Here is a 12,940-nt window from a genome sequence, read left to right as displayed (position 1 = left end):
AATACGTAAAATCTTTAAAATTAGGATATGAGATACAAATCTATACATTATATAATTATAAATTATATAAATTGATAATCAAAATTTATATACACATGTTTCAGATTATTTTTTAGAGCAGAAAGATGTTTTTCATGATTAATTCACAAAAATTTATTTTTTATTTTTATAATTATAATAACAATTTATAAAATAAATTTTGATTTTTTTAAAAAATAATATATATATTCTTTTAAAATTATTTTAAAATCGTTATATTGTAAAAAATCTAACAAATATTTTTTGAATTGAACATGAATACGTGTCCTACAAATATCATACACCACTTAAATTTAAGATAAGTGTGCGAGTTACAGTACATTTTAACCATAAAATAAACCTAAAATATGTTAAAGAGTTAGATATCATGCTTCTTCTTCCATAAAATTCATTGAAAACCCTCTTTTACCACATTATTGTACATGCATAAGTTGTATTGGTTGGAAATCCTTTCATAATACAATATTTGTCATTGAAAAGTCATAACAAAAATTGAAGTAAAGAAAGTGACAGAGGAAAAACTGAGTAAAAATCAAAGAACTACATCATTATGTTAAGTCTGTTTATCACCTCAAATTACTCCATCTTCCCAAATCTCCCAAATCCTTAATCCCGCTCCGCCTCGTCCTCGACGCCGCCGCCACCGTCACCCCTCCCTTCTCTCTGCCACCCTTCGCCTCTTCGTCACCACCATCCTTGTTCCCTTCTCCCTCCTCCCCTCTGTCACCACCAAGCTCGTCCTTTCATGCTATTGTTTCCACCTTTGAGTTCAACCTCATACTCGACGAGTTTAAAAGTTTCTACTCCGCTACTTGTTATTAATTTTTTTTTTTCATTTGTTAACAGTCTTTGCCAATTCTAACAAACAACTATTGTTTATTCTTTTACCAGGTTGCAGTTGTTTGCGAGCGTTGGAGATGTAGGAGCATGAGTATTGTCATCCCAAGATCAAATTGCAGGAATTGTTCCAAGTAAGGTTGCACTGTACCATATAGCTAGACCCCGAGCTTTATTAAATTCATTCTAATTTTGGTATCCAGCAGAATAAAGAACAAACCATACTAAGTAAAAGAACATTAAATGCGTATGTTAAGAAGTTTGAAGATAGTAGTATTCAGAAAAAACTTCAAATATATTATGAGACAATAATTACTGTCATTATTTGGTAATGAGCAGATTGAGCTGCAACTTGCTCTGGCTTCAGGGGTTAGTTAGGTACCTAGTGCAGAATTAATAAAGGAAGGAAAAGTTGATGATGATAAAATATTTGTAGGTTATTTTTGTTGGTATTTTGCTTTTGCTTGTGTGTTTCTTTCTTTCTAGTTTGATAAGGTAAGGGCAGATGTTTTCAGTTTTAGCCAAACCAAAAGATGCAGAAGTTTTGTTCTATGCATACTTCTTCTGATGCATTTGTATTCTGTGGGGAGTTTGTACAAATTCTAGACCAAGGAAGTAAGTGTTCCAAGATCTGTCATCTCAAATGTTGTCTTCATTTCAACCTTGAATTGTTCAATCCCACACTGCACATCTCTTGTTACAAGCAAATCACCAGCATACAATTAAGAGATCCTGGATTGTGATTCCTTCACATAAACTCCAAATTCAACAGTACACTTTATGAAACCTTGCTTATACAGACAAACATCAATGAATTTGTTCTAAGCTTGAGGGTCTTGCGTAAGGTCATACAAAGCCTCTTTCAACCTATACACCTGCTGCTCTTTCCTAGTTTTATGAAAACCTGGTGGCCGCAGCAGCACATACACTTCTTCTTCTAAAGGACCATTAAGAAATGGTTACTTGATATCAAGCTGGCGTATAGTCCACTTTCACCAACTAGCAACAACAACATCAACTAGTCTTAGAGTTTCCAATTTTGCAACAGAAGCAAAAACATTTGTGTAATCAATTCCCTGATTTTGAAGGAATCATTTGATTACCAATTTTGCTTTATATTGTGTTTCACCTTAAACACCCACTTCACATCAATTGGATGTTTATTTTTAGGAAGATCCATCAACTTTTCTCTTTTTCTCAATAGCCTCCAACTCTATGACAAAATTAATGAACAAACAAAAACAAACCATGTTAGCTAATTCTGATGGTGCATCAGGGACAAATGGGTAGTGATATTCAAGTTTCTGAGAACTTTTTATGACACATGATTGTTAAGTATGTCGCAAGAAGTGGAAAATAGTGGAAGATGAAGGAACATTCCTCAAACAATTGGGTAATTTGTTTGACAAGAGAGAGGAGTAACTAGGAAATGATTGTTCAGCTACAGTGCTTCAATTGTTAACCATCATATTCAATCGACCAAACTTCTTTAATATATTCGAATCAGACTGCAATTTTCTGTGGATAAAAAATAACTACAGAGGATACAAAACTATAAAAATACTTTATTTTTAATAAAGAAAATTATAATTATATAATATTGCCGTTAATTTCAACTTTAGGACATGCTTATTTGATTATTAGTTTTAATTACTATTTATAAAAAATAAATTATTGAAAGTTCAATATTCTTTTGTCTCTATAAATATAAGGAATTTAAATTTTTTAATCATTAAAAAAATGTTTACTCCTACCCTTGAACTTTTACAACTTTTTAGAATCATCACGTTACCGTTTTTTGTTGTTAATGTCACTATTATCATCTAGTAATAATATTCATGCATCTGGACAAATTATATCACATGTCATTTATATGACAAGATATATCTAAATGTATGTTATGTTACTATTAAGTGATGAAAAAGGTTATTATATGGTTTTAATTCATACACAATAAAGAAATTTAATTTTAATTCTAATAAAAAAATATTTGATTTCATCTTTTAAAAAGCTTAAAAGATTAATCTTAATCTAGAGCCACTCCCCTCATCACCAACCTTTTATCACGACACAGGTTATTCACTTTGGTAAAAGCCATTCTTCATTTTCAACATCTCAAGTGCATCTTAATTCCATCATCAACTTTGGAATCATTCTTCTTTGTGAAAATGTGGACGCAATATACTTATGTTCGAACCCAGTTTTTTATCCTTTTCGTTATAATCCTTTTGAATTTCTTTTGTTATTCTTCATTTCCTAAACTGGATTTTTTTTATCTAGACTACTTGCTTGCACTTGGAATTTATAGAATAAGCTAGTAACTTTGAGAATGAATCATATCATCAAGATAAATAGCAGAGCTACAAAAAGATAAGTATCTTCTATTATAAAAGAAATTTTTATCAGTTGAAAATTAAAGCAACAATATATCAAGCACGCATCATGCATGTTTTAAATTTGATGGTTGTTTTGTTTAATTTAATGTTTTTCGTGCTTAAGATTTCATGCTATTTTTTTCTCCTTCCAAACATTTCCTATATTCAAACAAACCTTTTCATTCTATTTCAATTCTCTCTACTCCAGCCAAAGTACACAAAAAAGGTTTATCCGATAGTGAATATCAAAACAGCAGCAACTTTTAATAGATTTGATCCCCTTTAGTTAAAAATGTGTAGAGGGGGATGCATAGTGTAAGGAAGAGCATGTTGATGACACTACATATAGTAGAGAATTCAAAACAGCTGACTCAGTGGTCCCATTTTTGTATTCCCTACACACCCAATAATGCATGTGAAGTCTTGAAGAAGTTCAATATGGTTAACTGCAATGCAACACCTATACCAATCATGGTGAATTTGAAATTGATTGAAGAATTGGAAGAAGACGTAGTGGATACAACCTTGTTCAAACAAGTAGTTGGATCTATCAGGTATCTTTGCAATAGCAAAGCTGACATTAGGCATGGAGTGGGTCTAATTAGCAAATTTATGAATGAGCCGAGGACACCACATATGACTTCAGCTAAGCATATTCTAAGGTATCTAAAAGGTACTCTTGATCTTGGCTTATTTTTCCCTAGAAATAAAAATAGAATGAAGCAAAAAATGGAGTTGTTTTGGAGGCTTAGTCTGATTCAGATTGGTCTGGAGAAAAGGTGGAAAGAAAAAGCACTTTTGGCTACCTATTCAAGTACATGAATGCACCAATTTCATGGTGTTTAAAGAAGCAAAATGTTGTAGCCTTCTCTTCATGTGAAGTCAAGTATATTGCAGCAGCAGAAGCTGCATGTCAGTGTTTGTGGTTAGAAACTCTTCTTGAAGAATTAAAACTGAAATTTCATAAACCAATGCAGTTGTGTGTCGACAACAAATATGCTATCAGTTTGTTTAAGAATTCAGCTTCTCATGGCAATAATAAACACATTGAAACAAAGTTTCATTTTCTTAGAGATCAAGTGTGCAACACTGAAGAACAAGTTGTTAATGTTTTCACGAAATCTCTTAGGCAACTGAGATTTGAAAAACTAAGGAATCTTTTGGGGTTAAAATTTGCAGACATTTGAGTAAGGGGGAGTGTTGTAATAATCAAAGTAGTTGTAACTATATTAACTCATACAAAATCAATAAATACTTGTATGATGTATATTCAGAATTAATGAGAAAATTATCTCTTGTTTTTTCTGCATGAGTGTGTGCCTATGTGTAATAGATTTGAATAAGTGTGTGTGAGTATTGTGTCTTAACCCAACATTTTTTAATGTGTTGAAAGGAATGAGTCCAAAACATACTCGTAATTGAGTTATTTCTCTAGAAACATACACTAAACGAGTGCAAGTTATGTTCAATAATTATATTAACACCTATTTTTCTCTCTTTGTACTAAACTTTATTATTAAATACACACTCTTTTCATTCCAAAAACATTTATTTTAGATTGAAATATGTTAGAGATCTTAAGATAAAATTATATTATATAGATACAAATCTTACGCTGATTTTCAATCTGATTTTCTAGATTGAGTTAATCATAGTATTTTTTTCATGCTGAGACAATTACTTAAAAAAAAATATGGAAAATAAATAATTGGGGAATGAGAGGGTATCTTTTACCTTTATACATACGAAGTGTTCTCATAAAAGTGTTTTTCTTTTGTATAGAGGGGATATTTAATTAAAATTAACTTTCAAGGTTCTCTAAAATATTATTGTTATATGAATTTTGTTTAGGAATCAAAAATCATGGGATATAGGAATCAACCACGCAAAATTTGCGTGGTTGATTCCTATATCCCATGATTTTTTATAGTCATATTTTTCTTATTTTAGTTTTTAAGATTAATTAGAAAATTATCAAATTAAGTTTTAACTTTTATATATTATATTTTGTTTTTTCAAATTGTCTGATTATTTAGGAGTTTAGGGGAGGAGGAGAAAGATAATTTATATATATATATATATATATAAATTAAGTATCTAACTTGCCGTTGAAGATAAGAATACACTAGAGTGATATAGTATGTGTTGATAAAATAAGTCCGAAAAGTATACAATATTCGGTCTGAAATAGCAATTTAATCCAAAAATGTATATAGTCCGTTAAAATTCACTTTTCTCATTTCATCTAACGAGTAAAGTTGGCATACCAAATGATTGTGGTCCACTTTTTTTTTTTTTAAATTAAAAATTAAAATAATGAACAATATTGTAGTTTAAATCAATAGTACTAATTTAATTAATAACTTAAATATTTATACGATTAAGTGTGTTTTTAATATATATATATATTAAAAGTTTAAAAATTAAGAATTAAAAGTATCAATGTTTTTCAATAATTTAATACAAAGTTTCTGTGAAAAAAAGAATACAAATATTCTCTTGAGATGATGCAATCTCGTGTAAGGCAATATTTGGCAGAAGTTAATCTATGATATATGGTGATGTGTTGTTCAGAAAATATAACAAATATGTATAAAAGATAGAACAAGTCCATATTCAGAGCCTTTGCAATTGAATTCACAGAAAGCATATTTATGGGATGTTTACTACAAATACAATATTTGTGGTTGAAGAGTCAAAACAAAAATTTAAGTAAAGAAAATGACAATGGAAAAACCGAGTAAAAAAAAAACCTACATCATTATGTCAGCTGTGTTTAATTTAATACCACGAAATTGCCTTGCAACAAGTGAATTTCTGTATTCATCGATATTCATTTATAATTAAGTTTTCTATAAATTATATTAATTGTGTATAAATTAAAAAGTAAAAATACTTTTGAAAGTTCAAGGGTAAGAGTAAACATTTTTTTGATGATTAAAATTTAAATTCCGTATATTTATAGGGACAAAAATATATTAAATTTTTAATAATATTCATGATGTTTCATAAAAAGATTATAAATATTAATTAATACTCACAATCAAATAAATATTTAATAAGTTGAAATTAACGGCAATATTATATGATTGTAATTTTCTTTATTACAAATAATGTATTTTTATCCATAGAAAATTGCAATCAGATTAAAATATATTAAAGAAGTTTATTGAATATGATGGATGAGTTACAATAAATAAATATCTAGTATTGATGTCGGATCACTACTTTTGAAAAGAAAGAATGGTTCAAAATGTCAACTCTTGCTGTATTATTAGTAAATTCGCACTCAACAATTTTCTTACTTTATGAAAAGCATTCAAACATAAACTCTTCCAATTCATTATCCATGCTTTTGGCAAACGTCACGGCTTTAGAGAGCATACCATAGCACAACACTCCACCTATTGCTATATAAATTTTTGTTCATGGTTAACAATTGAACCACTGTGGCTAAACAATAATTTCCTAGTTACTCCTCTCTCTTTTCAAACAACTTACCCTATTTTTTGAGGTATGTTTCTTCAACTTCCACTTCCACTATTTTCCACTTCTTGCAACATACTTTACAATCACATCTGTCATAAAAAGTTCTCAGAAACTTGAATATCACTACCCATTTGTCTCTTATGCACAGTCAAAATTAGCTAACATGCTTTGCTTCTGTTTGTTCATTAATTTTGTCATTTTATTACTTTGTTCTAAGCTAAAGTACAGAAGAAATATATTTTTTAAATTATACTGGTATGCATATCTTTGTTTTAGTTTTCTACTTTGGTTAGTGACTTGCTGAAGATGACACACTTTCCTTATAAATTTACTTATAGTTAACTATATATAGCTGATAAAGATTATGCATGCTAACAGATATTCGACATGAGATTTGTAACTCAAAATTGGGTGGTTTCATGGGCACTATTACTTTTGGTGTCATGCACAACATACTCATCAACTGCTATGGGGAAACCTGAGAACAACATAAAAACATCAGTTTTTTTATCACCCAAGTTTGAGCTAGGCCCAGGGTCAGTTGCAAACAAATTTTATTATGATGTTGACTTTCCAAGAGGCCATATTGCACTCAAGAGTTTCAATGCGGAAGTGGTTGATGAGGCAGGGAAATCAGTACCTCTCCATGAAACATATCTCCACCACTGGATTGTAATAAAATATCACCAACCTAAAAATGTGTCCCACAATAACAACCAAACAGGTATTATTGTCCTGAGAAACAGTGGTTTGTGCCAGGAAAATGTTCTTGGCCAGTATTTTGGGCTTGGATCTGAAACAAGAAGAACTGCCACTGATATTCCAGACCCATTTGGGATAGAAATTGGAAACCCTTCAGAAATTCCAGATGGTTATGAGGAAAAGTGGTTTATCAATGTGCATGCTATTGACACAAGGGGTGTGGAAGATAGGGTGGGGTGCTTTGAGTGCAGATGTGACCTATATAATGTTACAAAGGATGAGGATGGAAACCCTTTGAGTCCATCTTACAAAGGAGGTTTGGATTGTTGCCCTGATAATTCTCAGTGCAGGTTGGAGAAAGGCTTCAAGGGTCAAAAGAGAAGCCTATATATGAGATACACTGTGAAGTGGATCAACTGGGATAACCATGTGGTGCCCCTTAAGATTTATATACTTGATGTGACTGATGTTTTGAAGGTGTCCAAAGGAATGAGTCCAGAGCATACTTGCAAGGTAAGTGAAGTATTTCTATATAAACATATATTAAAAGATTACTTTACTCTGCAAGTTATGTTTAATAATTATATTAACACCTCATGTATTGCTTTTGTAAAGTACACCTATTTCTCTCTCTCTCTCTCTGTATGCTAAGATTACACATTGACTTTATTATTAAATAGACCCTCTTCTCATTCCAAAGCATTTCAAGATTGGTATACAACTATATAAAATTTCATTTTTTTTGACTAAAACTGCATTATTATTTTATCTCATCTATAGTTTTATTTTAGTTAAGATATGACAATCCTCCATACAATTATTAAATAAGGATGAGAAATTTGAACATCTTAAATTTCTAGAAGAACAATAGTTTTAAAATAAAATAACATAAAAATATAGAATGTGAATACTCTGGAATGAGGAGTATCTTTTACTTTTATACATGGACTTTGAACCTTGTAGAAACTATTCTAAAAAATCTTTTATCTTTAAAGCGTAATATGTGAATTTAAAATTAACATTCAAGGTCCTTTTTTCTATCCTCTTAAATTCAAAGACACAAAATTAGTTAACTTGCTTGCCATTCCAGATAAAAATACACTAGAATGATATCCTGTTCTATCTGTTCACAAAAAAGTCCTAAAAGTATGCACAAATCTACTCCCAGAGGAGTATAAAATAGTTAGCTCACTTGTATTGTCTGAATATGAATAGCAATTTAATCCAAAAATGTATAATTTTATTAGATGTAAGTAACAAAAGATTTATATATTTGGTTCAGATTGAGTATCAGGTTGAATCTTGCAGCAAAGGCTACAACAGTAGTAGTGCTTGCATTGATGTAAGGAAAACAAGCCTCCCAATGCAAACTGGTGGTTATGTCATATATGGTGTTGGTCATGTACACGCAGCTGCAACTGCTTCAACCCTATTCGCACAGGTGCTGTTCAATAATTATTTTCATTCTCAACAGATCAATATTTTTTCTGATTTAGTTCATTTTCTAGTAATTTTCTTTTCAATCTTTTTATTGCTATATACTTCTCTTGCTTCTCCTAATGAACTCTCTTCCAACGTTCAACAGCAAATGTACAAGGAAAAAAGTCTTCCATGTAGTGTGTCGGGAACAGGATATCTGTGTTTCTTTTACTACTTTCAATGTCATTGTTACTTGATTTATACCCCAATGGAAAAAACTTTTGAAATGTTAACTAAGTCTTTGGAATTTTTCTGTGAAAATAATTCAGGATGGAGGAGTTATCTGTTCTTCAATACCAAAATATGGAAATGGAAATGAAGCAGGAAATGAGAAAGGGTATATTGTAGGAATGTCCACTTGTTATCCTAAACCAGGTACTATCAAAATAAAGGATGGTGAAACCATAACTCTAGAGATTAAATACAACAACAGCCAAATGCACAGTGGAGTGATGGGGCTTTTCTATATCTTGGTGGCTGAACAACTTCCACATTAACACAACCTTTCAAATTTCTGTGTCTTTATCATATCTGTGCTATCATTTTGGAAGTGGATCCAAGATACTATTCTATGATATCTATATGAATAAGTCAAATAAAATAAAGTCAGCACGGTGATTTGTAATATAATAGGTATGTATTAATGTATTATATATATTATCAGCTGGTTTTTTTTGTAATATAAGATTGTGTGTTGATTTTACTTTGTAGATTATTTAAACAGCAAGTAAAAATAAAATTAATAGTTATTTCAAACATAAAAGGGTAATATAATGATAAATTAATTTAAAATAAGATTCTTTCATATTCTATAAGAAAATGATAAAAAATGGTAAGAAGAAGAGATGTTTATTATTATATTACATCACTCATGTATAGGAAATATATAGGGAGTTTCTCTCTCCCAAATTACAAATCTAATTAGGTAGGATACTAATCATGAGATTCTATTATTATTAAATTAATTGCATATAATTGGGTACAATATCGTCAAATATTGCATACAATAATTGCATATAATTTGATAATTATTATTTCCTTAATACTCCCCTCAAGTTGGTAGGTGAAGATCAATAACCCCCAACTTGTGTCGTAGCGTCAAAAATCGTTCTTTGCCCAATGCCTTCGTAAAAATATCTGCGAGCTGATACTGTGTCGGTACATATGAAGGACTGATTATCCCAGCTTGTAATTTTTCTCGCACAATGTGGCAATCTATCTCAATGTGTTTTGTGCGTTCATGAAATACTGGGTTTGCTGCTATATGTAATGCCGCTTGATTGTCACAGAAAAGTTGAACTGACAAGTTACATGGCACCTTTAAATCCTGCAACAGATATCGCAACCAAACTATCTCCAAACAAGTATTGGCCATTGCGCGGTATTCTGCTTCCGCTGATGATAAACGTGTCTGTTTTTTTGACTTCCATGAGATAATAGAGGAACCAAGAAAAATGCAATATCCAGATACTGATCTCCGAGTTGTCTGACAACCTCCCCAGTCTGAGTCACAATAAGCTGTCAATGTCAGATTGTTTTCGGATGGCAATAGTAATCCTTGTCCTGGTGATCCTTTGATGTACTTTAGGACTCGAATTGCGGCATCCCAATGAGGTTTCCGTGGATTCTGTATATATTGACTTAGGGTCCGAACCGAAAATGCTATGTCAGGTCGAGTAACCGTGAGGTATATCAGTCGTCCCACGAGTCGCCTGTATTTGACTGGATCCTTTAATAACTCTCCATCGTCTGGTGTGAGTTTTAGGTATTGTTCCATTGGAAATTTGTCTGGACGAGCACCTGTGAGTCCCGTATCCTGCAAAATATCAAGCGCATATTTTCTTTGGGACATGTAAATACCAGCTTTGGAACGGGAAAATTCAATCCCTAGAAAATATTTTAGGTCTCCAAGATCTTTAATGCGAAATTGTTGTAATAAACAATCTTTAACACGCTGAATTTCTGTCAAATCATTTCCTGTCAGAAGAATATCATCCACATAAATCAAAAGGGCACTAAATGATGAGTTATTCTGTCTTGTGAATAGAGAGTAATCTGTCTTGGACTGTTGAAATCCTACAGATTTAATCACATGAGAAAATGTTGAAAACCATGTTCGAGATGCTTGTTTGAGACCATAAAGGGATTTGTTGAGTCGACATACAATGTTCTCCCTCTGTCGATGATGTCCGGGTGGCAAGTCCATGTAAATAATTTCATGCAATGTGCCATGTAAGAAGGCATTTTGCACATCTAGCTGGTGAGTAAACCAATTTCTGGCTACTGCAATGGTGAGGAGACACCTCAAAGTTGTTAATTTTGCTGTTGGTGAAAAAGTTTCAGAATAGTCGACACCTTCAATCTGAGTGTACCCCTTTGCGACAAGGCGCGCCTAATATCTGTCGACGCTACCATCTGAGTTGTACTTTATTTTATAGACCCATTTGCATCCGATGGGTTTCTGCCCAGCGGGTAACGGTGTTAAGGTCCACGTTTGATTTAGCTGCAAGGCGGAAAGCTCTTCGTCCATTGCTTTTTGCCAATTTGGATCAAGGATAGCTTGAGCATAAGTGTGAGGTTCTTTGGTGGCTGTGATGTTAGCAAGATATGCACTATGTGTAGAAGAAAATCGTGAATTAGAAAGAAAATGATGCATAGGATACCTGGTTCCATTCGGTCGGTCTTGGGCAGTGGTCGAATGATTGGCTTGGGATCCCGTTACGTAGTCTTGAAGCCGCCAGGAAGGTTGGGTTGATGTGCGACTGGATGAAGGTCGGTTGGAGAAGGTTTGGTAATGGGTGGTAAACTTCTTGGCATGGGAGAAGAAGGTTGGTCTACTGGAGGTTCAGGTGTATTATGACGAGTAGGAGAAGAAGGTTGGTTTGATGGAGGTTCAGGTGCATTGTGACGAGTAGGAGAAGAGAGTTGGTTTGATGGAGGTTCAGGTGTATTGTGACGAGTAGGAGAAAAAGGTTGGTTTGATGGAGGTTCATTGTGATGAGTAAGAGAAGAAGGTTGATCGAGTCAATGTTGGACAGGAGTAGGTAAGTCAATGTCAATAGTGGGCAAAATACCTTGTAATGGAGGTGAGGATTGTGTCTGTGACTGTTGGCAGAATGGGAAAACAGTTTCATGGAAGATGACATCCCGACTTGTAAAAAAAGTGCCTGCATCTATATCAAATAATTTGTATGCTTTTTGACTGTGAGGATAACCAATGAAAATGCATTGTCGGGCACGCGGATCAAATTTTTGCTTAGGTGAAACAACAGTTGCGTAACAGAGGCAACCAAAAGTTTTTAGGTGAGAAAGTGAAGGTGGTTGATTATACAGTAGCTCAAAAGGTGATTTATTTTTTAGTAAAGGTGATGGCAAGCGATTAATGATATATGTGGCGGTTAAGACGCATTCTCCCCAAAATTCTAATGGTAAATTGGACTGAAATAGGAGGGCTCGTGCTGTGTTTAAAACATGTCTATGTTTGCGTTCTACTACTCCATTTTGTTGAGGAGTGTAAACGCAAGTGCGTTGACATTCAATACTTTTTTGAGAAAAAAATCATACATTGAAATAAATTCCAGTCCGTTGTCAACGCGGATGGTTTTAATAGATGCCTGAAATTGATTTTGTGCAAATGTAATGAATGACTCTAAGAGATGTTGGGTTTCAGATTTGTGATTCATAAGAAATAGCCAAGTACATCTAGTATAGTCATCGACTATAGTGAGAAAAAAACGTTTTCCAAAATGAGTTGGGGTTTTGTGAGGACCCCAAATGTCACAATGCAATAGATTAAATGGAGAATGAGATTTTATTGTGCTTAAAGGAAAGGGTAGCCTTGTCTGTTTAGCTTTGGGACAAATACTACAATGATTATGAATGGGAATGAGATTTTTACTGATAGGGATAGGTAGTAGGGAAGATACAAGCTGTAGACACGCCGGAGAAGGATGTCCAAGGCGCTTGTGCCATAAATCAGGATCGGTCGATATTTGAGATGCGTGGGCTTGGTTTGGAAG

General features: G+C 32.7%; 1 protein-coding gene across 2 annotated transcripts; it reads left to right on the top strand.

Moving 5' to 3' along the window:
• The first annotated feature begins 500 nt into the window (after positions 1-500).
• On the top strand, positions 501-9,624 carry LOC137832018 (uncharacterized). Of its 2 annotated transcripts, XM_068639971.1 has the most exons (5): positions 501-835; positions 931-1,010; positions 7,119-7,955; positions 8,725-8,883; positions 9,191-9,624. In XM_068639971.1, exons 3-5 carry the CDS (start codon positions 7,128-7,130, stop codon positions 9,416-9,418), a joined length of 1,215 nt encoding a protein of 404 aa, XP_068496072.1. In that variant the 5' UTR covers positions 501-835; positions 931-1,010; positions 7,119-7,127; the 3' UTR covers positions 9,419-9,624. The 2 variants fall into 2 exon arrangements, with proteins under 2 accessions (XP_068496072.1, XP_068496073.1); XM_068639972.1 differs by lacking the exons at positions 501-835; positions 931-1,010 and adding an exon at positions 6,483-6,765.
• The last annotated feature ends 3,316 nt before the right edge of the window (positions 9,625-12,940 follow it).

Source organism: Phaseolus vulgaris, chromosome 6 (genome assembly GCF_000499845.2).
Source record: "Phaseolus vulgaris cultivar G19833 chromosome 6, P. vulgaris v2.0, whole genome shotgun sequence".
Taxonomy (NCBI): domain Eukaryota; kingdom Viridiplantae; phylum Streptophyta; class Magnoliopsida; order Fabales; family Fabaceae; genus Phaseolus; species Phaseolus vulgaris.
The sequence above is the reverse complement of the archived record's forward strand: the minus strand, read 5'-3'. Positions and strand labels throughout refer to the sequence as shown.

What these genes read in the sequence shown, in the direction of transcription:
- LOC137832018 (XM_068639971.1), top strand. Translation starts at nt 7,128, where the DNA reads ATGAGATTTGTAACTCAAAATTGGGTGGTTTCATGGGCACTATTACTT. An exon ending in GTCCAGAGCATACTTGCAAG is followed by an intron (nt 7,956 to 8,724) that starts GTAAGTGAAGTA and finishes TATTTGGTTCAG; the next exon opens with ATTGAGTATCAGGTTGAATC. An exon ending in CTTCAACCCTATTCGCACAG is followed by an intron (nt 8,884 to 9,190) that starts GTGCTGTTCAAT and finishes AAAATAATTCAG; the next exon opens with GATGGAGGAGTTATCTGTTC.